The following is a 25,237-nucleotide window of genomic DNA, read 5'->3' on the forward strand; positions in this document are numbered from 1 at the left end:
CCCTAGGGGATGGGTCAAATGCGGAGAAGAATTTCCCCATTGTGGGATCAATAAAGTACCAATTTATACCTTTTTAGAAATAGTATATTTTTATATAAGTACTATGGGTGTGGTCATAAGCAGAGTCATGCTAGCCCTCATGAACTGGTTAAACCATGACAACAACATGGTCGTACAGAAAACACCGACTCACAAAATCTGCTGTAAGTCCATGATTCTTCATTATAAGATGATGTACAAACATATGACACAAGTAAACATTCAGTTTTAATCTACGTAGGTCATTGTGGAGAAAGTATTGAGTCTTGGCTCCATCAGTGGTCTACAGCCATCCCAGAGGGACCTGGTCCACACAGGAACTGTCAGCTAGAGTTTGGTTTAGGATTCCACTGAAGTATTTATTAAAGAGTTACAATGAGACAGGGACAACGGTGGAATTTAATAACATGCCTGCATCCATTATAACAGACAAACATCCCATATAAAGGATGTAAAGATGGACACACTGCAAAGACTGGAATGATGAGGAATCACAGATACTTTGACTACCAGTAAACCTCATCAGACTTAAAGTGATGCAAATGACATTTTTGAATAAAATCCTGCTTCTCCGGCAACATCCGGGAACATGTACACCTCTAAGTAAATTTGCATTCATTTGTGCTTCCCACACTTCGTCGTTCCTTCTGTTGGGTTCTGTCTGTCGTCATGGTCGTCCCAGCTCTCCTCTTCTGTCGGCTGCTCGCTCGCTCGCGCCTCACTGGAGGTTCGCCTTGAGCAGCACTGCCTCAGATGGACACAGACTCAACTGTCTGCACACAGTCCAGCCTTTTGCTGCTTCCAAAATGTGTCATAGTACGGCTCTGCTGTGATCAGTAAACCTGTTGCTGCTCCATTCTCCAAAGCTGTGCTCGGTAGCATAAACATCGGTGTAACAACTTCTCACTGGGACACCAAAACAAGAACTAAGTCGCAAAAACATTGGACTCTAAAAACAGATCTTGGTGAAAAATGAAGATACAGGCTGTCAATGCTTTTTTCTTTCATTCTGCCACCTACAGGTTGTCATGTGTACAACCGTCTGGCTCTGATGGTTTGGGTCAGTGTGAGTGCTGGACTGACACAAGTCTGACCAGGAGAGCAGATGTGCTCTATCACACATCAAGACAGATCTTCTGGGAGGATGCTGCAGAGAACAGCCATACTTGGGTTCTGTTCCGTCAGAAAATCATCTAAAACGGATTTAATAAACATTTGCTGCTAATTTAGCCAAAGATGCCAGTGAGCAGCCACACAGTTAAACAAAGGTTTTCTGTAAGAACTCACCTTTTCCTGCTCCTAACTCAAAGTAATCATACTTTCTTTCTGCTAACATTTGAGTCCTACAACATAAAGACACCTGACTAGACTGACAGGTTATTTTACTGTTTTTTTGATGAATTTGTTGCCTTTTTGAATTTTTGTCTTTCTTGTGAAACACTGTAAAGTTCATTTTGTTCCCTTTAATCCAAATTTAAGCCCACATATAAGACATAGAAAATGAAATACTGAGAATTAATTCCATTCGGCTCATTATCCTGAGTGTAAAAAAAAGGAAAAGGTGTGGGGGGGGGCAGCTCTGTGGGCTCCATCGTTCATGAAAGGAGGACGTCATCCCCGCTGGGCTGTGTTTGGCTGACACGCTGACCCATCTCTGACAGTAACCCCAAAGGTGGGATTGTGGTCTGTCACGGTTCTCATGGCAGAAACTTTGAGCTGAAGCCACATTTGCAGGCTTCTGTTTTCCATGTTGATGTGGAATTTAGACAATAAAATCACCAAATGGCTGTAAAAATATTCCAAATACACATGCACTACAGGTACTGCTCCAGTGCACGTGTCATTTGCACAGAAAGACAATGTTAGACTGGAGAACAACAACAGGACATACAAAGAAAGAGTGATTGCAGAGAGAACTCTGGATCCTTTTGTGGTCCTGCCCCCCCGAATGGATAGCAGCACCACTTGGTTTGACCCCACAAGCCTTCCTGGACCCCTCCACCCCCCAGTGTCTGCCTGTTCTTCAGCTCCACTTCTATCATGAAGTGCTGTGTCCTTCAGAATCTGCAGGTCAGCTTTTATCACTGCAGAGGGACAAACACTGTAGACAGCAGTTTGAATGGAAGAAGACGACTCCTTAAATGAAACAAAAGCACCGATCCCACATAACTTCTGTTCTTTTGACTTTTTAGATTCAAGTAAAAATTCCCTCTTAACCTTTGCTGTGTTGCTATTAGAAAGATGGGTTTTATTTAGATTTGGCTCAGCCTCCATCAGGTGGAGTTCACATTTAAAATACTAAAATCCTTCATTCTCCACCTGCTTTTCCCTGATGGTTATGCAGTAAAGTGCTCTTTCCGCCAGTCTGCGGCGCAGCAGTGATAAATGAGCAGAGCAGAGAGGGCCAGGTGGAATCAGAGTGAAGAGCTGATGCAGAGCCAGGAGGGAGGTGGAGGTAATGAGGAGCAGGGGAGCTGGGGGGGGGGGGCGGAGGATGGGACAGGACTGTGGAAGGAGGGAAAGCAGGAGGAGTGGAGCGGCACAGAAACAGCATTAGGACACGGTGGCAGACAGCAAGGATACAGGAGAGCAACAGAAGAGGAAGATGAAGAGGAGGAGTTGGCAAAGCTGGTGAAAAGTCAAAATAGAGCTGCATCCAGGCTCACACTGCCTCCCACACAGCCGTGTACATGTCTGACGAATGAGGCGCTGGTTGGGTCTTTTCTCATGGTGTCTCTGTGGAGCACAGCATCCGTCCGTCCGACTTTTCTGAGAGTTGTTGTCAGGATGAGACCACTTCATTAAGCAGGAGGCCTGAAGAACAAATGCAGCCTTATCTGAGGCTGAACATTTCTGATCAAGTCCCTGCTCCTTCATATCCAACCTCTGAAAGGAGCTGCAGCAGCTGAGGAGGTGGGAGATCATCCACTCTTGAACTCATCTTCATCTTAAAATGAAGACATTCATTCATCCTCTGGTTCACCACATCTCTTCCTTGTTTATCAGCTAAAGAATTCAGATCATTAAACAAGTGTAAATATTGGACAAAAATATAGCAGATAAACATAAAATCCAGCTTTTAAATAACAGTAAAGAATTTTTACTGGTCCTGTGTGAAAAAATGACCCCAATGACCCCAAAAAGGTTCACCAAACCTTTGTAAGGTGAGTTCCGTTTCTGCAGCCACACCTCACTTACTCACGGCAGACAAAGGGAATTCAACCAAAAACTCTCAGACCTCAGAAGCGAGACGTCTGGCTGCATCCATCCATCCACTTCCAAAGCCAACTTAGACCTGCTCAGGTTAACGGGTTGCAACCTGATCAGGACTATCCCAGCCATTGTCAGGTACAGGTGTGGTACAGTTCTCCAGTCCATCACAGGCCCACACAGATACCCCACACACTCATAGTCACAGCTTGGGACTATTTAGATGAATTAATGAACCTATGAAGCATGTTTTGGACTGTGGGAGGAAGCTGGGGAAAACCCACACATGCACCAGCAGAACCAAAGCCCTCTGGCTGTGATGCCACGGTCCTGAGCACCACACTATGCAGCCCACACTCTTGTAACCAAGAGCAATTCAGCAACAACTGAGAAGAAAAGATGCATAAAGCCATTGCTGCTTTGAGAACAGAGAAGTGATTGCATCATCCATGCGTGAAGAAAACATGGAGTGAACCTTCAGTAGAGCAGCTGACCAATCAAAATGAGTTTCCCACAAATCCTCCAAGAAGACAGAAAAGACCCACAGCATCAGGAACTGCAGGCCACGCTTACCTCAGTCAGGTCAAAGTTCACAGCTTCAAACAAAAGCATCCAGGATGGCAGAGAGCTGAGAACTGAACACCTTCATGAAACGCATGACAAGGAAAGAGAGGAACTGCATGTGCTTAGAGACAACATAGACGCGGGGGGGAAGAGCTGCTGCACGGGTGGAATAAAGACAAATGGAGGCGTGCAGACGGACCAACACAAACTAAGTTCTGGGTTTGCTCAGCTTGTTTTGTTGTCTGCTAACTGAATCCCGGACCAACGTATCCCCACAGCTTTCCAAAGTTTGCAATCTCTGATCCAGAAGGGACATTTATGTTAGGAGATCGACCCCTGCAGTTCCACATTACGGTTGGGAGTCAGCTGTGGAGTGGGCAGAGCAGCTGAGCTTCTGCAGCGGCGTTCAACGGGCCTCGGTCCACTTTGGGTCTCAACAAAAAGCTGTCTGAATGTTTGGAGCTCTGATTTTTGACAATCCATTCAGTTCTCCGGTGGGTCAAGAAGAATTCTGGTGCGAGCCTTCTTCTCTTGTTTCTGGGGATGGCTTCCTGTCGGTCTCAGGCTCTGAAAGACACACAGGTAATGTACTCAAAGCAGGTCAGAGGTCAGCTGCAGCTCACAATGCATCAGCTCCCCTTTCTCCTCATTTCTGCTGCTACAGTGATGTAACCCTTGTGCTAGCCTAGGCACTTTAACGTTAGGAGTCGGGTCATCTAGACCCACTAGACAGTGCTCTGAACCTTTTTTCTTCAATGATTTGTGATCTTCACTGGTGTCCATGGATTACATGAAATCTTTCCACCTTTATCCACCTTTGTCATGGTAGGGAGAACACGTCAATGGAAGGGCGGGGGGGGGGGGGTCATCTAAGATAGAACAAGGGTTAAAATTTCCCTTTTAGCACTTAAGGATCTTCCACCAATTCAACAAAAATGGAGTACTCCTGAGATTTTTAAAACTTCAAACTTTATTTATTTTGTTTGGTGCTTTTCATTCAGTGCTTTACATAAAAGCAAATAAAATGTTCATGAAAAATGAAAAGTGTTTAAAAAAAAAAAAATTAGCACCCCTCCCTCCCCCGATTCCTCCCTCCACCCACCCAGTTCCCCCAATACTGTATAACCCTCCTATGAAAACTGAATAAAGACTAAAGAACTGCAGCTCTGATGAAACAGTCTGGCTCGGTTCTGCTGTGAAGAAACTGTATCATTCCAAGGCCCAGACCGACCACGGGGTCATCGCCCTACACAGGGCAGCGCAGGGTCCACTCTACAGCTATAGGCCACAGAGCAGGACCCCAGCCACTCCAGTGAGAGCCAGCACCACTGCAACAGCACCCCCCACAGGCGGAGCCAGTAGTGCCCATGAATAATGAATTCCCACCAGGAGGCACGGGAACTAAAAAGCATTAAAAACAAATATAAATTTAACTTAAATACTGTGCCCAAAAATGATGATATAATGAGAAGTATATTAAAAGAATAATCATGTATATAAAAAAACGATAAAAACGTTTTACTTTGAGCCTCTTCTTAACCCTTGTGCTATCCTATGACCCCCCCCCCCCCTTACATTGAGGTGTTCTCTCTACCATGACAAAGGTGGATAAAGGTGGAAAGATTTCATGTAATCCATGGACACCAGTGAAGATCACAAATCATTGAAGAAAAAAGGTTCAGAGCACTGTCTAGTGGGTCTAGATGACCCAACTCCCAACGTTAAAGTGACTAGGATAGCACAAGTCTTTTGGTCCTCACCTTAGGAACAACTACAGCCTCGTTTCCACTGTGCGGTACGGCAAGGTACGGTCCGTTCCAGTCCGGTTTAGAATGGTCCAGGAAATTTAGGTGAGTGTTTCCACTCAAGGCAGTGCATGCAAGGTGTGGACCGATTGCATAGCTTTGTGTCATAGTAGTGCGACAACAGCAAAAGTAAAGCTATCAACAACATCAACAAGGTCATACAGCAGCTCCTTTTTCTCCGACTGTCTTTTGGTACTTGGTATCTACAAAGCATTTTTTTTAACTTTTCCTGTCCAACAGCTGGGCAGGCAGATGAGAGCTGAGGGCCTCTTGTGTTGGACATATTTTATTTTAACAATAGGGGTTGTTAATCTTCAGACAAACCAAAGGTATGTCTGAATAAACCCCTTTTGGAATTGAGACCAAACCTTATTCATTTTGATCATGTTTGAAAATCTTTGGTGTTGGACCGTACGGAAGAGGGAAGAAGAGAGAGGGATGTTAGAGAGAGAGGGGGGGGGTAAGAGGGTGATAATAGGAGGGGGGGGGATAAGACCATGAAGCAGCATAGAGCAGCAAGTTTACTGGTTGTTTATCATTACGGTACGGTTCAAATGTAGTACAAAAAAGGCGGGGCCTGTCCACACACACTCAAATGTTATCGACACACCTGCTAGCTGCAAAAATGTCCACATGTCAACATGTACACAAAACAGTTAGTGTTCACATGCGTACTCATGCCCTTTCAACTAGTTTGAAATATTTCAGTCATTAAATCATGCAAACTATTAGTGCAAAGGTGAGCTAACACCTGTGCTCAGGTGAGTGTTTATGCTTTTCTAAAATGGACGGTGGAATGTGAAAAGAAGGAAGGAGAGTGCCCAGCCACCCCCACACCAAGACCCCCGCCGCAGCAGCAGCGGCTGCCGGAACCCCCACAACGCCACACGGCAGCAGGCAGGGAACAACCGCCCCCCACGCGACCCAATCCGCCACCCAGGCCAGGGCCAGCAGGGAGGCACGGGGGGAAAGAGAGCGCCGCCCCAGCCCAACCAGGAGAGCAGCCCCCCCGCCACGCCGGGAGAGGCCAACGCAGGGCCCCACCCGAGAAGGGCGCCCACAGCCCCAGACGAGCAGCCCATCACCACCCAGGAGTTCTGGGCATCCCCCCGCCCCAACCCCAGGTACGAGCCAGGACCCCCAAGGTAGACCCGCTCCGCACTCCAGGCAGCCACCCACCCGGCCCACGGTTGGTCCAGGGAGGAGCAAGGCAGGGGCCAGCCGCCCCCGCACAGGAGGGGAGCACCCCGGGGAAAAAGGGGGCCCACCAGGGGTGTTGTAAATTTGGCCCGACCAGGCTCGGCCACAGTTGGAGATTTGGCGGGGCCCAGCACCCAGGGGCACCCAGGGGCAAGGACCAGAATCCACCCCCCAGGGACACGGACACCCCCGGCTCAGGTGTAATGTGAACACCCCCCCCCCCCCCCCGCGCGGAGAGAGCACGGCCGCGCCCAGGAAACCGGGAACCAGGGGACACGGCCGCCGTTGCCAAGGGCCCCGTACCCCCCACCAGGGAAGGGGTAGTGGACAGATGGTCCTAGGTCCCACCTTCCGTGCAAAATGTGTGTGCATGTATGTGTGTTTGTGAGGGTGTATGTGTGAATGTGTGTGTGTTTGTGTTGGAATGTATATTTTGAGGGGGAGGGGTGTGTTCTAAGGGGGGAGCAGTTAAAATTGGCGGGTAGGGCACTGAGGGGACATCTCCTGATTACTCGCAGTGATGTCCCCTCACCCTCCCCACCAAGGGGCCCCTAAATGTCTAAGGTGCGGTTAAAATTGGCGAGTAGGGTGCTAAGAGGACATCTGCTGCTTGCTGGCAGTGATGTCCAAGCACCCCCTCTACCAAGGGCCCTACATGTCTAAGGTGCAAATAAAACCGAAAGAGGGGGGCCCCACTCCATACAGCAACCATGGGAGGGGGGGACCACTGCCCGGTACCCCCCCCCCCCCCCAAGGCGCATCGCAGGCTAAGCCCCCCACCCCCTCACCCTAAAATGAGGTTATATGAGGATAGGGGGTAAGTTGGGGACAGCTGGTAGGCTGTCCCCAGCCCCCTCCCCCCCCAGCATAGGGGCCCGGCCCCCCCAGACCAGGGGCCCCATCCCCGGAGGCGCCGACACCCCAGGCCCAGCACCACCCACCCCACACAGAGAGAGAGGAGCCAGAAAGCGCCGGCCCCCCGGAGCAAGCCCAGGCCCCCACCCCCAAACGCCGGCCCTAGAAGAGCTCTGGTCAGGCCTCGACGGGACCGAGGCAGCCAACCGGCCGGGGCAACCGCCGATTGCCTCAGCGGAGCCCCCGAACCGTCAACCCACCAAGGTCCCGTACCAATAGTGGGCTCCCCCTCTCCCCCAGAACGCCCCCCCACAGGACAGGGCCGACAAGCCCCCCACCCCACCCCAGACCCCGTAGCCGAAGCGGATGACACCCAGAGCGACCAGGGGTCCCAAGAGGTATCTACAAAGCATTTAATGCTGCTTGAAAGAAGAGTAGAAAGAGGAATATGCTGATGCTGGTTTGTATGGAGTAAGGAATCTGTTTAAAAAACACCTATTCATAAGGACAAAGTTGCACAAAAATTGATGCTTTGTCCACAACTATGCAGAAAAAATATGAACACAACATTAAGATTTACGTTTAACATGTCTGTTGTGAATCCGATTTGTCTTTGCTTTGAATACGACTTATTTTTGTATGAATATTCTGAAATCTTTACAGTGTGAGTTTTATTTTAAAATTATTTTTGTTTTGAGTTAACACATGATTTATAAATTTTTTAGTCTTTTTTTATGAAATATATTAGTTCCACATTGTCAGCTGCTGCACAGGGAAGGTAATTAGTGTGACACACCCTCCCTTCACCACGGGGCACCTGCCCCTCCTTCCTCAGTTTAAATGAGCACCCCTGCTGGTGAGTTTTGTTCTCTGCGCTCTCCTGATGTTTTAAGTTAGCCGTTGCAAAAGTGATATTAGCTTCTTAAATATGTTAGAGTTTGATGCTAATGCTATAAAACTGCTGTCGAATGGTTTACATTTATTTCTAACTATCTTTTAATGTGGTTTTTAACACCAATTTTGATTGCACTATTTTCTTTGATCATGTAGGACGCTACACTCGTGTAGCTACACTCTGTCCACTAATGCCACGTTTTTGTACTGATGTGAAGGCATCACAGTGGCCGGATTTGTGAGTCTCGTCCTCCTGGATGTGAATCGGTGACCGCGCTGAATTTGTTACACGCATGCATGCGGATTGAAGGTTTTTTATTAAACGAAAATTAAATAGAACTTTTTAGAATGTTATTGTTATCCCATTTGGGGGAAACTATATTGTCACCATAGCTCTGTTGAAAATGAAATAAAATAGATAATAATACAGCAATCTCCGGCTGCGTCAGTGCAGGGCGACAGGAGCTGATCGTGTAAACACCAGCGGATAGTTTCAGGAAAAACCGCTATGAAAGCGGTAGCATGCCACTTTACTCATTAGATGTAAAGAAAAAAGAGGGGCATTTCTGTTATAATTAGTTGATATTAAGAGGATAACTAAAGAAAAACAGCTAAGCTAACTGACAGCTAAAGAAGGCTAACTGGTAGCCGACCGTTGCTGCTGTAAAAAAGATAAAACAATAAATAAATAAACAAACGTCAATAGGATCAGAATATCCTACTTTCTTTCTTTTTTGACATTTTTTTAAATTTCTTTTTAACTATCGCCACGGTCGGCCACCAGCTGTCTTACATTAGCTATCTTCTTCCACTTTCGGCTTCTCCCATCAGGGGTCGCCACAGCGAACAAGTCGCATGGTAAATTTGGCAATGTTTTACGCCGGATGCCCTTCCTGACGCAACCTTCTCAAACCGGGCTTGGAACCGGCACAAAGGTTGAGAAGGGAACAGGGAGCAGCCCAGAGTCGAACCCTGGTTTCATGGACGGAAGGCGCCGCAAACCAGCACGAGCTAAACCAGATACATTAGCTATCTATAGTTGGCTATTTGGATTTAGTTATTTTCCATCCATTTTCTTAACCCACTGTTTCCCTTTGGGGGTCACCGGCAACTGTTGTGCAAAAGCAAGGTACATCTGGACAGGTCTAGGGGCAGAAGTGAGTGCACCTCCCTGCCTGTCCCGGAAAAAAACTGGCTGGCGAAGCAGGCATCCTGCGCCCCACTTCCCTGCCGCCACTGGCCGGCGGGCAGACGGGCGAGTGGAAGCAGCAGGGAAGCGGGGGTCTCTCCACCACCTGCTCTGTTTTGTTCATTTTGTTTTCTCATTATTATCATCTCATTTTTTGACAAACATGGACTTTTTTACATCTAATAAGAGGAATGTCTGCTTCCCACCACCACCACCACCACCCCACTTCCAGGTCCGGTGCATTGTTTATACGATCAGCTGTTCTGGCAACAAAAAATGCATCGGGACAACACTGTATTATTTTGTGCACAATTTTGTATTTATGCGTATGTTTCTTATTGACAGTTATCTTACCCTGTAGGTTTGGTGCTTTCTTTTGTCATAATGACCTTCTGCCAATCAACCGGTTTGATTGTGCGACAATAGTAGCTAGGTTAGTTAGGGTTAGTACCCTAACCTGTCCGCTCCATTTTGCTACGGACCTACAAACAACGGAGGCCCATAAATAGTATGTTTTGGTCCGGCATACTGATGTACAAGCTCCAAATACCGAACACGACCGGACCGCTGAGTGGAAACCAAGCTTAAGAGCCCAGAGACTTTTTTGGTAAACCAGAGAGCAGGGTATTAAAGTAACGAGTAAAAATGAAAGAACACATCAGCACCCTTTTGCTGGCGACAGAGAGGAATGGGCGGACTCTGGCCATGTTTTTGAGATGATAAAATCCTGTCTTAACGACACTTTTGATGTGTGAGATAAAATTCAGCTCAGAGTCAAAAGGTACGCCCAGGTTTCTCACACAATGAGAAGGTTTAAATTCTTTAAAAGTTTAGGTAAAAGTATCTGTCTACAGTTTTGTCCTGGCTGAGCTGTAAGACGTTTTCTAAAATACAATTGAAGTGTTCATGGTTATCAGGAGACACAGCGACTTAAAGCTGGGTATCAACAGCGTAGCTGTGAAAGTCAACATGGTCTTCTGATGACATCCCCAAGATGCGACATGTATAAAGTACTGATCGTAGAAGAGACAGCCACAAAAACCTTCCTGGATCTTGAGGAGCAGGTCTCCATACTTGATTGGAAATTTAGATTTTGTCCAAACAGCTTAAAGCTGCTCCTTCCCCATCACAGTACCTCACCTGCCCTGAGGTCTTAGGTTGATTATTGCAGTAGGCGATGCAGGTTCAGTCTTAAACGTTGCTGCGCAGTAGTCCCCCCTGTGGATGCTCAGGAGTACTGCACTCTGAAGAGTTCTTGGCTTTGTCCTTGTTGTTGTTGGGCTCGTTGTCTTTGATGATGTCATACTGACGACAGAACAAGACGATCACTCCTAAAAAGAGAACGACACCCAAGTTACCACCAAGCCCTCTCATTCCATACGGTCGCCATAATACATTCTCTGTCTAACTTCACTAACCACATGATCCAGTTAAATGGATTCCAGAAACACAGCAACGAGTGTTCTTAGGGCTGGGCGATATAGAATTTATTATGTCACCATATGGTTTTTCATATCAAACGATAACAATATAATCTAAATAACTATTTTTGTCAAGTTTGAACACTGATCACAAGAGAAATGTGTAATCCTCAGAAGGTTGTTTAGATTGCAGTATTAATTTCCTATCATTAATTGGTGTTATTTCCTGTTTTAGAAGGAACATGCCTCCTGTTTTCTACTTGAACTCAAAATTAATTTGAAAGTTTGACCAGAAAAAGATGCAGGGTGGTGGGCCATGAAGAACTAGCTTGGGGTAACAAACTGGAAGTGCAACAGACAAAAACAGTTTGTGTTGGACTTTAAACTATTGTGACTCCATCCTAACAGAACTTTCCTGCTTTTTTCCCCAAACAGACAGTGTGTGTCCTTGCTGAAAGCTGAAAGCACCTTAAAGTCCTCATACAGAGATGCCTGTTTGCTCCTTCATAACTACCAAGTCAGAGACCTCGCTTGTTTTCTGCTGTGATAAATGTGAAGTACTGAGGAGGAATATTACCTGCCCACATGACGAGCACCACAACAATGATGATGAGCTCTCCAGCCCTCAGCTGGGCAGCCTGACCGACCTCCTCCATTGTCACCTCGTCTAGAGAGAGAGAACACACAAGTGCAAGTGAGAGTCAACAAAGAGCCTTTGAGGATGTGGCCGTTCACAGTGAAACTCCCAGTTTACTGAAATAGCAGGAAAAGATTTCAAAAGTCAGAGCGGGTGACATGAGGGCAGAACGGCCTGCTGGTGGAAACGCTCCACTCAGGTTGGTGTAATTAAAGCTAAGTGGTGTAGAGGTCTGCAGAGGCTGAGGAGGTGGATCCCGATCCAATCGATCACTGTGGGTTTCTCACTGACAGCTCTGAAACATGCTCTCAGATTTGGACACAGTCTCTCTATTTTTCTCAGCCTTTGCTGGCTGCAGTTTTCAGACCTGTTCTTTGTGAGAGACGGACCAAAAATAACCAGCAACAGGGAAATCCAAGAAGCAGTTCTGTCTGTGTGCTATCTTAGATGACCCCCCCCCCCCTTGCATTGATGTGTTCTCTCTACCATGACAAAGGTGGATAAAGGTAAAGAGGATTTCATGTAATCCATGGACACCAGTGAAGATCACAAATCATTGAAGAAAAAAGGTTCAGAGCACTGTCTAGTGGGTCTAGATGACCCAACTCCCAATGGTAAAGTGCCTAGGATAGCACAAGGGTTATGGCTGTAAAACTTCTCACTACACACTTTCTAAATGTTTCTCAGACAGACATTACCATTTCACACTTTTCTCTCTCTCTCTTTTTTTTGTTAACTTGTCCTGTCCAACATCTGACCAAACACATCAGAGCTGAAGGCCTCTTCTGTTGGACAGACTTTACTGTTACAACAGGGGGTTATGAATCTTCTGACACACAAGGTGTATATTTGTATAAACCCCTTTTGTAAAGGCAAAGCTTTATTTATATTGATTATGATTATTGATTATGTACTTTATTTTATTTTTTGTCAAACTGGACAAAAAGAAGAAGAAAGCAGACGAAAGTAGGATGTTAGAGATGGGGGGGGGTGAGGTACCAAAGATGATTGTAGAACCGGGGGGGTGTAAATGTTAGTCAATCATGTCAACATGTACACAATGCTACTACAGCTCACACACACATACTTATGCATACAAACACACACATGTGAAGCATTTCATTCTGTCGCACATACTGTTGAGATGACACCTGTGCTCAGGTGAGTGTCTGTGTTCTACTGTGGTGGATAATGGAATGTGAAAATAGAGGGAGTGCTCGGTCACCCCCATACCAAGACTCCCACCAAAGCAGTGGCGGCAGCCGGGGCGCCACCGACACCCCCGCGGTATAGCAGATAGAGGAAATCTGCCCGTTGGGCAGTCACGTCCATCACCCAGACCAAGGCCAGCAGGACCGCCACAGCGGCCCCCAATGCCAGAGGCACAGAAAAGCCCCGCCTCTTTTCTCTCTTAAACTCTCAAAGTTCAAACCTTCATAGAAAAATAAGTCCATTTTAGAACAAAATACAGAAAGAGCTGATCTCTAATCACAGGTTTATGAAGATTTGACAAACTGAAGGTTCTGTACATGAGACACAGCATGGAAGACATTTAAGACTACAGAATGCAGAACACAATGTGATGAAAAAAACCCAAATCAGCAAAACAGTGAGACTGCATTATAGTGAGGGAAGACTGTTGAAGCTGGTCCATTTGTTCTAAGGACGACAGACGTTCTTCTCTGTTCCACGTGCTGCACATACAGGGAAAGCCACTGCAGGAGGGGCGGATTTGTCCCTAAAGTCCAAACTCTTTAGCGTTTGTGTAGATGAGCTGGGCATGATGTTCTTCATATCTCTTTGGTCTAGCTTGCCTTAAGTCTCCTGTTGCCATGGTGATTATTCTGAATTAAATCTGATGCCTTTGGCATGAAAGAAGAAGTTGGTGGGTTTCTACACTAGTTGATTTAGAAAGGTAACATGTTTCTGTTTCCACGGCACACCTCTGGCACACCTATGACTGCTTTGAGGGCGTTAAATCTCCGTGGCAGCCCTGAAGAACAGAATCTGTGCAAATGTAGAAGACTTTTCTCCTCTTTCATCAGCAGACAGCCAATAGGATTTGCTTTACGGGTGTTTGAGGCAGGAAATATAGAGCTATGACTAATACCAGGTCAAACTTTTTGTTACCTGTTAAAAAATCTCAAAAACTGCAAACTATTAATGCTTATAAATATTTTTTTAATACCAGAGATATCACAAGCCGAGTTTCCATGGGCAAAAGTAATCGGAATGAACGCCTGATCGGAAAGAAAATGCGTCATGTAAACGCGCCGTTCGGAATACTCTGCCCCGGTCAGACTCATTTGGATCAGAATTTCTTCCCGATGGAGATATGTGGGTTACTGATCGTTTATCCGATCGTGTGTCACTACTGCTCTGGTTTACGTCACGCATAGACGGTGTTTCGCTTAGAGAAAGCTATGGAGCGCATACGGGACCGACCAGCTGCTCTGTGGACGCCCCGTGAAAAGCGCCGCTCCACTCTCGCCCCGCTGGCTCTCCCCTCTCTTTCACCCCTCACGAGGGAGATGCGGGTAAGGAGCGCTTCGTGACCCCCGACGCTCACTCGGTCCACTGGCACTTGAGTGAGCAGAGGAGCTGGATTAATAATTTTGTGTCTGAGGGGGGGAGGAGGCTTGTTCGGTGTGCGTGTTTTTTTGTGTTGTTTTGTTATGTGTGGGAGAATTCAGACTGCGAGCCGTCCCGCCGCTCTGGGTTAGCGGCTGCAGGACTCAGCAGAGCCGCCAGCTCACGCAGCGAGTTTGGGGAAGCAGAAATAAATGTCGCTCAGTCCTTTTCAACACTACTGCGCATGCCCAAATGATTCATTCCGACCGAAAGTGTGACCCACGTTTCTTCTAATCGGAAAAAGGTTTTCTGATCCCATGTGCACGGGTGAATTTTAACCCGACAATTGATCCGATCAAGATATTCTGCCCATGTAACCGCGGCTACTGGTGACACCAAAATAACACACATTCTTTGACAGACCCAACTCTTTTCTGTTTAAGCCAGGGGTTGATGTCACGTGTCACACAATCTCTTCTCATAATGGTCATTTTCCCCCTCTGAAGGGGACCTGTATAAATACTGCCACTTTTCCGTGTCGGCCTTCATGAACGGGCGATTTAAATGAATGCGCACTGTAGTAAAAAAAAACTATGTTTGCCACAGTGAAACGGAGACGTTGTAATGATCCTGCATTTCTGGTGAGATGACGGGTGGAGCGAAATGAGCGAGTGTTTGTGGATGAACTCTTTGAATGTCAGCCGCTGCAACGCCAAAAACATCACCAGGAAAACCAGCTGTGCAGTGTCAGAAGTCAGAACGTCCCGTGGTTTAAGCGATCAACATAAATCAGCTGATTTTAACACAGAGAAAAGCGTCTTTTCATATTGGCTTTGCATCGATACACAACACATGACTAACATAAAGGGTTGCATATCAGAGCAAGGCTGCTTTTCTCCTCTTTTCTCCAGGTGTGCCCGCTTTCTCAACCTGAGTCGAAGCCATGCAGGCTTACATCCAAGAGGAGTTAGCAAAGGGCTTCATTCAACTGTCAATATCTCCAGCCTCAGCCGGCTTCTTCTTTGTTAAGAGGAAAGATGGTGGTCTGAGGCTGTGTACTGACTACCCCAGCCTTAATGACGTGACTGTGAAGTACCGTTATCCCCTGCCTCTGGTTCCTGCATCTCTGGAGCAGCTCCGCACAGCTCACTTCTTCACAAAGCTTGATCTGAGGAGTACAACCTCATCCGCATTCGAGCACGGGACAACAGGACATTGAGTATCTGGTCAACCCCTTTGGTCTTTGTGACACCCCACTGTGTTCCAGGTGTTTGTCAACAACGTCTTCCCTGACATGCTGCAACACTTGTCTACATTGACGGCATCCTGATTTACTCTGACATGTTTGAGGAGCACGTTGCGCATGTATGTAAGGTGTTACAGCGGCTAGCTGATTGAACACAAACTGATGCATCAAAAGGGGAGACAAAAGGGAAGACATGCGAGTTACACAAGACCTCAGTTACATTTCTGGGTTATGTGATCAGTGCGGGGGGCGTGGCAATGGATCAGGGCAAAGTGGAGGCGGTGCTGCAGTGGTCCCAGCCGACCACAGTGAAACAGCTGCAGCGGTTCCTCAGAATGACCAACTTTTACTGGTGCTTCATTCGTGGATTCAGTACGGTGGCAGCCCCACTAACCTCTCTACGGAAAGGCACTCCAAAGCCACTAATCTGAACTCTGGTGACTTCCAGACGCTGAAACAGCGCTTTAACCAGTCACCCACCCGCCATCACCCGGACCAGCAGTCAGTTCATTGTGGAGGTGGATGGCTTTAACACAGGGGTCAGAGCCGTGCTCTCATAATGCCAGGATCAGCCAGCCAAGACGTTCCCTTCTGCCTATTTTTGCAAAAAGCTTTTTGACGCGGAGGGAGACGACACTGGAGCTGCTGGAACTGCAGCAAGCGTGAGCCTTCTCCAGGACAGAGGTGCCACAACACGACGTACACTCATAGGCAGGGCCAGGAGCTCTGCCGGTGTGTGAGTCTCCTCTTCCCATCCCATCCCATTTATTTTATTTGCACCTTAGACATGTAGGGCCCTTGGTAGGGGGGGTGCTTGGACATCACTGCCAGCAAGCAGCTGATGTCCTCCTGGCACCCTACCCGCCAATTTTAACCGCACCTTAGACATTTAGGGCCCCTTGGTGGGAAGGGTGAGGGGACATCACTGTGAGTAATCAGGAGATGTCCCCTCAGTGCCCTACTCGCCAATTTTAACTGCACCCCCCTTAGTACACACACCCTTTACTCCTCAAAATATACATTCAAACATAAACACACACACATGCACACACACACCCTCACAAACACCCACACACGCACACACATTTTGCAAGGAAGGTGGGACCTAGGACCATCTGTCCCCTACCCCATCCCTGGTGGGGGGTACTGGGCCCTTGGCAACGGTTGCCGTGTCCCCTGGTTGCCGGCTTCCTGGGCCCGGCGGTGCTCTCTCCACGCAGGGAGGGGGTTCACATTACACCTGAGCCTGGGGGGTGTCCGTATCCCTGTGGTGTGGGTTCTGGTCCTTGCCCTTGAGCGCTGGGCCCCGCCAAATTTCCAACTTTGGCCGAGCCTGGTCGGGCCATGTTTACAACACCCCTTGTGGGCCCCCCTTTTCCCCGGGGTGCTCCCCTCCTGGGCGGGGGCGGCTGGCCCCTGCCTTGCTCCTTCCTGGACCAACCATGGGCCGGGTGGGTGGCTGCCTGGAGTGCGGAGCGGGTCTCCCTTGGGGGGTCCTGGCTCGTACCTGGGGTAGGACGGCGGGATGCCCAGAACTCCTGGGTGGTGATGGGGTGCTCGTCTGGGGCTGTGGGTGCCCTTCTCGGGTGGGGCCCTGCGTTGGGCCCTCCCGGTGCGGCGGGGGGGCTGCTCTCCTGGTTGGGCTGGGGCGGCGCTCTCTTTCCCCCCATGCCTCCCTGCTCTCTGTTAAAGTTAAAGTTTGGCCTCAATTATAAAAGGGGTTTATTCAGACATACCTCTGGTTTGTCTGAAGATTAATAACCCCTCTTGTTAAAGTAAAATATGTCCAACACAAGAGGCCCTCAGTTCTCATCTGCCTGCCCAGCTGTTGGACAGGACAAGTTAAAAAAAATAAATAAATACACCTAAGTGTTCACATTTTACCAGTCAAAGTCTGAAATTGTGGGTTCTTTTATCACATAGTAGAAATTCAACTAAATCCAGATTGATGTAGGTCTCTTGTCCTTGTCTTCATCGCCAGCAGAGGTTCCATGGTGGAGCTTGGTAAGTGGGAAGTCTTGACTGTTTGGAGCTGCGGTTTATGGTTACAGAACTGGGTCAGGATGATAAGATACTGAGTGTTCTAGAAAACAAACGCCTCTGTTTTTGTGAGGGAAAACAACCCAAAACAGTACATAGATCTTCATTTCTGGGCTGCCTGTGGACTAAAGCGGATCATTAAAGAGTGCTTGCATAAACTGGTGTGAGGATTTGAACGTTCATGTTTGTCTGAAGGGGAGGAAGTGGAAAGGCAAAAGTTTACTTCACCTTTGCTGATGGTTTATAATCTGTGTTCTCCCTTATGCACTGAATTATCTTTGCTCCCATTCCCCAACGTGTCCCTATTGAGCTCTATGGGTTAGGAATCGATGACACTTCCATTCATATGTGGGTCAAGGCAGGTGAGCACATACTTTTGATATTATACAACGTATCCTGCTGAATACAGTTGCTGGGTTTGTAAAAGGAGAGCCAAAACCAAACTGTTTAAAAACAGGAGGAAGTGTAAACTCACCTGGACTTTTGGCCGCCATCTTCTCTGACTCTTTGGGCGTCCTGAAGAGCACGGGCTGACTTGGGGGGCTGCTCCCACCCATACTAATGCTTTGAACGTGCACAATATACTCTGTGTCCTCATCCAGATCCCACAGTGCACAGGAGCGTGTGGTGGTGTTCACCTCCTGGATGAACCTCAGCATGTGGACATCCTTTTTCTGCAGCAGCATCAAGGAAAAACAACACATTCTCAGCTTATTACTGGCTCTACACACAAATATGCAGATACTTGTGCAAAGCTTGTATCTTCAGTTAAATCCTCTGTTCAGCTGCTGATTGCCCCCTACAGACCTACAGACCTCAGAAAAATATTCCCAGGATTTAGGCTTGATCAGCTGATTGCCTGGTAAATCCAATATTCCTGTTTGGCTCCAATTTGTGCTAACGACTACATGTCTGCCTGGGTTAACAGTGGAGAGAGAGCTTAAACCGAACCTCCTGGGCTCTTCTTCTCCGATGCAATTAGGTTTAGTGGATTAAATGGCCGCTGTGCCCCTGTGAGCTCCTCTAGAGACGCAGATTTTCACCTTGTGAAAGCTGTTTGCTGAGGTCAGCTGACACCTCCCAGAAAAAGGCTCCTTATGGATCTTTTGTTTATCAAGCAACGATGGAAGGAACATTCCTGAAGAATTTGGCTTCCAGTGGATAAAAATTTGTCAAATAGAGTCACAATCGCCTGAACATGATATTTAAGATGTTCAGGCAAACTTCGGTTATTGTTCACCTCAATGACGTATCGGCTGGTTGTTGGTCATTTTATTCATTCTTGATAACTTTCATGACAAACCAGGTTTGAGTTTCTGCTCCCATCCACTCATAACCAGCATCACATTTATCTAAAAAACAAGTCACAGTAGATCAACTTCAGCCCTCAGCTTGTTTATCTGAATTGAAGAACTGTTTCTCCTTTGGATAAAGAGCAACTGAGTTCAGAGCAAAGTAACTCTGACTAAAGGAAACAGGAAAGATGTTCCTCTGATTGAAAATGTGCTGAAAACAACAGACAGGTGAACGAGGTCAGGGTTTGATTGCCAAACGGCGTGTGATTCTGGCGCTGTTGAACCCGACCGATGGTGCAGTCTGAAGTGGTCCTGAATGATGTGTACGAGCTAAAGATGGATGAGGAGCCTCTTTTCCTGGCTGGTAAAAAGAGGAAGTCAATGCTGGAAGAATGACACCATCCATATATTCAGTTTGTCACCTGCCCTTTTAGGGTCACGGGGTTGCTGGAGCCTATCCCGGTCACTTGTGGGCAAAGGCAGGGTACACCTTGGACAGGTCGCCAGTCTGTCGCAGGGTCACAATCACACCCCCATTCACTCTAACATTCAAATCTAGGCACAATTTAGAGTTGCAAATTGACCTATCAAGCATGTTTTTGGATGGTGGGAGGAAGCCGGGGACCCTGGAGAAAACCCACGCATGCACAGGGAGAACATGCAAACTCCACACAGAAAGGTCCCCCGTTGATGTTCTGGTTCAGGTCCCCCAGCTGGGACTTAAACCGGGGGCCTTCTTGCTGTAAGGCAAGAGCGCTAACCACTGCACCACCGTGCAGCCTCTGACACTTTCTATTGATCAAATAAAACAAAGCTGGGATTAATTAAAAACAATAAAGGTTACTGCCGCATACATGCACGCATCCAAGCGCAGATTTGGGGATCAGTCAAAGTACAGACATGCCCTCATTGATGCAGTCACATTACTTTCCAAAGTGGCTCAAAGATGAGATGAAAAAGATGCTGTAAAGAGTCTTCTAATCCCTGAGGAGCAGCAGGTGAGCAGCAGAGCCGAGACCCGACCAGAGGACTGATGTGTAGGTTGTGAATGAAACACCTTTAAAGTCGGCTCTTTGGTGTGAAAGACAAGAGCCGGCTCCTTCTGGGAGCCATTATACCCTATATTAATTCAACCTTTCTTACTTTTTTTTCTTCTAAGCTGTCGGTGACGAAGTCTCTGTTCAATATGAGTTAGCGCTCAGTGCTAGAATTTCAATAAAGTTTCTGTAGCTAAAGTAGCTGTTAAAACAATGAATGCAGCTGATGTGGAATCAGCACAGCAGTCTGATTTATGATTAAACTGTTTAAAACACCAACCCATATATATACATTAACATACACATGTACACACAATAAAACACATAATCCCACACACATATTTACATACATTCACACACATTGCACACAACCAAACTCATTCACACATATGTACATGCTGACGGAGACAGAGCTGCAATGTCATGTGGTTTGTTGTCTTGCCCAAAGACACTTGTTCCATGATCACAGATGGGCTTCTTTGAAGATGAAAATCAAAACTCTTTGAGCACTAACAGAAGTTTACAAAATTGAAATCATGAATGAATGTTTTGTGAAGATAATCATTCATCAATAAGCACTGGATTTTGTTACTTGAAGAGAATCTTATTTGATCAGAACCGGATCTCAAAAACTGTCAAACTATTAAATGAATGAACTCAGTAGGGGTGGGATTATATTTGCTTCTTCCCACTCCTTTTCAAGCTATAAATCAAGCTCTACTTAACTTTAGTTAATTATCTCTATATTTAATTAAGCAAATGTGATTTAAGTGACGTTTTGTTTTGTTTTATTTTTTGTCTTTTTAAACTATGCATTTCAAAATTTCTGTAATGAGTTTGATAAATATGTGTAAATTCTTTATTGCTTTGACTACAATGCTTGAAATAAATCAAATCAAAATCAAAATGATCCAGTGAAAGGGGCAATCTGTGTGGACATGTGGCATTAGACAGAGCAACAGTTGGTCTGAATTAAGCTTAGCATCAGTTCAACAATTCCTTGGAGCCATCTGAACAAGTCTCATCTGTGTTAATCGTCTGGACACGTTCTAACCTGTCTTCTCTGTGTTGTGGATATGTCTTTGTGCTCAGGTACCTGTTGGGTGATGGCAAAGCCAATGACCGGGTCCCCCTCCAAGATTTCCCATGTCACCACTGCAGAGTTGACCCCCAGCTCTCTGATGGTCACATTAAGCGGAGCTGACAGCACTGTGTCTGCCACAGAAAAAGGAGAAGTCATTAACATTCATGGACATGTGGACACCCCCCCATCACTCTGAACTTGTCCTCTGAGCTCATCTGCTCTTGGTCTCTGATAGTTTGATCCCTCTGCTTTCATTTATATCAGGCCTAATTAAGCACAAAGGTTTCTTGGTGTTGGTGTCTCTGTTTTCTTTTGTTCTTTTCTGCTGCATACGTCCTGTTGCTGTATGACTCATGAACCTGTAAAGCTGCTGTAGGCTCTTTACCCTGATGATCCATCCAACAAATTACAAAACAGTGTGAAATGCAGCTTCTGAGGATCAAACCTGCTGTTGTGTTGTGAGCTTGTTAAGTGTCAGAGCTGTTCTGGAGTGTGAGGCTCTTAGTGGTCATGCTCCTTCTCCATCCATCAACATCAGAAGCCTCTTTCCAGTGAGTCTGACCTGACAGAGGACCATCGCAGTCAGACCATGACGCTAAGTGACAACACATGTGTGGCTGTTCAAAACTAGACAGGCTGGTTCCCTAATTTGAAATTGTTATTGAATATAACAATTAATCTGTTTTTTTAATATTTAAAAATAAGCAAATAGGTGAATGGGCAAAGACCGTGTTATTCTACCACTCAGTTTTTAGATTTTTGGCTAGACATCACCATGGGATCAAACCCCAAGTCGGTCTCAGGGCAGGCTCTGTACCACTAGGCCACTGAGCGGGTGAAAATTAAAGCTGGGAGACATTTCTAAGGTTGTATTCAGACTAGACAAATTTGATTTGCTTAAAGTGAACCAGAGTTCGTTTCCCCCAATAACCCAGAACAGATTTTCAGTCTGAATACACCAAGTGAACCCTGGTCAAGGAGCAAGAACCGTTCTAGGACCCATCTTTGGAGGTGGTCTCGGTTTGTTTCCAATTGGACTGAGCTTCGTTTCGCTCTGAGATTCTTCAGTCTGAACACAATCCGTGAGTACTTAAATTATTTTTCCATCAGACACTTGTTTGTTTTTGTTAAACGTGCCGACATGTTTCGGTGGAATACCTTCCGCCTTCCTCAGAGTCATCATCAGGTGGTAGTGTGTGTGACGTCTTTAAAAACAGATGATTGTGACTGAGGCGGAGTCACCTGTCAAACTTTGACAGGTGTCCGCACTTCATCACAAGAAAAACAGAACATCAAAAACAATGCGAAAAGGAAATAAATAAAATACTAACAAAAGCCAGACGACAACAGGCAGTACAAGAAAATATGAAATCAGTAATAACGGACCACTGCAAACAAGAAAACCACATCATGGACTTTGAAAAGGCCAAAGTCCTCCGCACTGAAGACAACAGACACCGCAGATGGAACATGGAGGCGGTGGAGATACGAAAGCCAGCCCACACTCCCATGAACCGGGATGAGGGGGCCTTCCTGCTCTCTCATAGCAACATCCTCCAGCAAAAAACGGACATCAAGGGGCGGAGTCACTTGTCAAAGTCTGCCTCAGTCACAATTGTCTGTTTGTAACCCTTGTGCTATCCTAGGCACTTTACCATTGGGAGTTGGGTCATCTAGACCCACTAGGCAGTGCTCTGAACCTTTTTTCTTCAATGATTTGTGATCTTCACTGGTGTCCATGGATTACATGAAATCGTTCCACCTTTATCCACCTTTGTCATGGTAGGGAGAACACGTCAATGGAAGGGGGGGACATCACAAGGGTTAAAGACGTCACACACTACCACCTGATGACGACTCTGACGAAGGCGGAAGGTATTCCACCGAAACCTGTCGGCACGTTTAACAAAAACAAACCAGTGTCTGATAGAAAAATAATTTAAGTACTCTGTATAATTTATAGACACAATGAACAGGGCTCCAGACTGCGAGCAATTGGTCGCATTTTGCGACCAAAATTTGAGAGTGTGCGACTGAATTTTACATCCAGTCGCACATGTGCGACCAGTAAATTTGCCTCCCCCACCCTTCGTATTTTTTTATACATTAAACGTGGAAGGGGCACATCAATGATCAATGAAATAATCAATGATACGCAAACGCACACGCACGCAGGCAGACACACACACTCGCGCACATACTCATGAAACGCGAGCACACACTCGCGTGATGCCTGTGTGTGAGGCGGCCACTGCGTGTGAGAAGAATAGGGAAAGCCACTGTGAGTGGCTAAAATGCGTGGAGGGGGAGGGGCCTAGAGCTGACCAACCAATCACAGTGGGGTATATGACTCTTGGGGGCGTGACAATGACAGGGTTTGAAAGCAGGACACCTGACAGCCCCCTCCCCGGACCACATGAAGGAGTTCCTTACTTTCCTTTAGAACGTATCTTTTCGCTCGTAATTTTCTAAATACATGCAGTTTGTGCTGAACTTTTCTCTGGGCCGCACAGACCCGGAGGAAGGTTTAGGTTTTGGTTACGGTTACAGCGGCGCATCAAAGCGTTTATGCCGTTACGGCAGCACATCGCTCCCACGGGAGTCGGGTCAGCTGAGGAGAATAAATGTCCCACACCTACATGCGTGACAGCTAACGGGGCTTGAACTTTAAACACGCTCGAGCAAAAACAACATTAGTTTTAGACACACTGAAAATACGTGTGGAAAATGCAACGATAGACGTTTTTTAAATGAACCAGCACCTCGCCTGGAAATTGGAGTTGTCCTTAACATTCAGTTTAGTTTTAATATTCTTCTCCCCCTTAGTATGATCTGTGTTATTATATATTTTATGATTATTTAAGGTTTTGTAATGTATGTAGCCTTTTTTAATGAATTGGTATTTTAAATTATTTTGATTAATCCCTCCACTACAAAAACCATCAGGACACATGTCCCATAATGCATTGTTTTGTAGCCTGTAGGGCAGCTTTCAGTCAGTTCAGTTTCCAGCTGTGTCCGGGTAAGTTTGCCCCTTGCTCCCACCCCTTTCTCGCGATATTTTTGTGATGATTGACAGGTAATGTTGGAGCAAAAACAAAAATATATGTCACACACCAGGTGATCTGCGCAGCGTTGAGTTCACCTGGGTGATCTCAAACACGCTTATTGTGCATCTTGGCTGCACCTATTTGGTGTCACCAAGATAAATTTCCATCAGTTTTCTTAACTATTTGTACTGTCATGACAGCGATGCTTTTGTCAGTTTACCTTCTTGGTGCATCTTCAAAAGTGCAGATTAAAATGTGACACTGAATTAGAAACAGCACATTGTAATTTCTGCATCTATTATTAAAGTATTTATTAGTAATACAGTGGAAATTAGTAGATTTGGTTAGAATTTTGATTTACGGTATGCGCCCCTAAATTTTCTAGTTGTGCCCCTAAAATTTTCAGTTAGGGGCCACAGTGCTCCCAGTGAAAAAAGTTAGTCTGGAGCCCTGATGAACTTTATTGAATCATGAACACAACCCATCTTAGAGCGGAACAGCTAAAACAAAAAGGCAACCGTAGTCGCGGACAAATGTAAAGCAACGGTTATCGTGTTATCAAACAGACAAAAGAGTCCAACTTTTTATTTGTTAGAAGGTTTGTTTTAATGAACAAGCTTCTTTCATTATTTCTGTGACTTGCTGCGCAGCACACAGTCAGTGCTGCTGTGACGTCATCCTAAAAGCCACCTTGTAGTTTCCTTAACAGAATTCTCTTAAAACAAAACATAACAGCACAACGATGAGACACAGCAACTCACTGAAATGTGGTCGGATGAATTCAGACTCAACTATTTTAACAGGACACATGTTACTTCTCATGGTTTTCCCATTAATCTATATGTCATAAACACTTACCAGCGTACCTTCATACCTGACATCTCCTCATCACTTCAGTTGCTAGTATTCTCTGAGTTACTGGCTCAGAGGATACTGGGTTACTCAGCCAGTAACCGGCTTGCAGCAAAACTCCGCCGTACCAAAGTAACAAGTAAACGTGATGTTCCCAACGTTCAAAATTGATAATTGAAATATAAAGTTTTAATAAATGAACTGTCCTGATAAGTATTTTAAAGCACGTCCGTCTTTGTCTTGTTGTC

The 25,237-nt window shown here is 46.2% G+C and overlaps 1 protein-coding gene across 1 annotated transcript in view; it reads right to left on the reverse strand.

Moving 5' to 3' along the window:
* Positions 1-420: 420 nt before the first annotated feature.
* Positions 421-25,237, reverse strand: part of fndc5b (fibronectin type III domain containing 5b) — a 28,265-nt gene continuing 3,448 nt past the window's right edge. The window contains exons 2-6 of the mRNA XM_011481366.4: positions 21,100-21,218; positions 18,147-18,345; positions 11,755-11,844; positions 10,897-11,087; positions 421-4,380 (exon numbers count right to left, since the gene is read on the reverse strand). Of these exons, the coding sequence (XP_011479668.1) occupies positions 10,948-11,087; positions 11,755-11,844; positions 18,147-18,345; positions 21,100-21,218 (548 nt within the window). The 3' untranslated portion in view covers positions 421-4,380; positions 10,897-10,947. The remainder of the gene's footprint in view (positions 4,381-10,896; positions 11,088-11,754; positions 11,845-18,146; positions 18,346-21,099; positions 21,219-25,237) is intronic.

Source organism: Oryzias latipes, chromosome 11 (assembly GCF_053564925.1).
Source record: "Oryzias latipes strain Hd-rR chromosome 11, Olatipes_Hd-rR_3.1".
Taxonomy (NCBI): Eukaryota; Metazoa; Chordata; class Actinopteri; order Beloniformes; family Adrianichthyidae; genus Oryzias; species Oryzias latipes.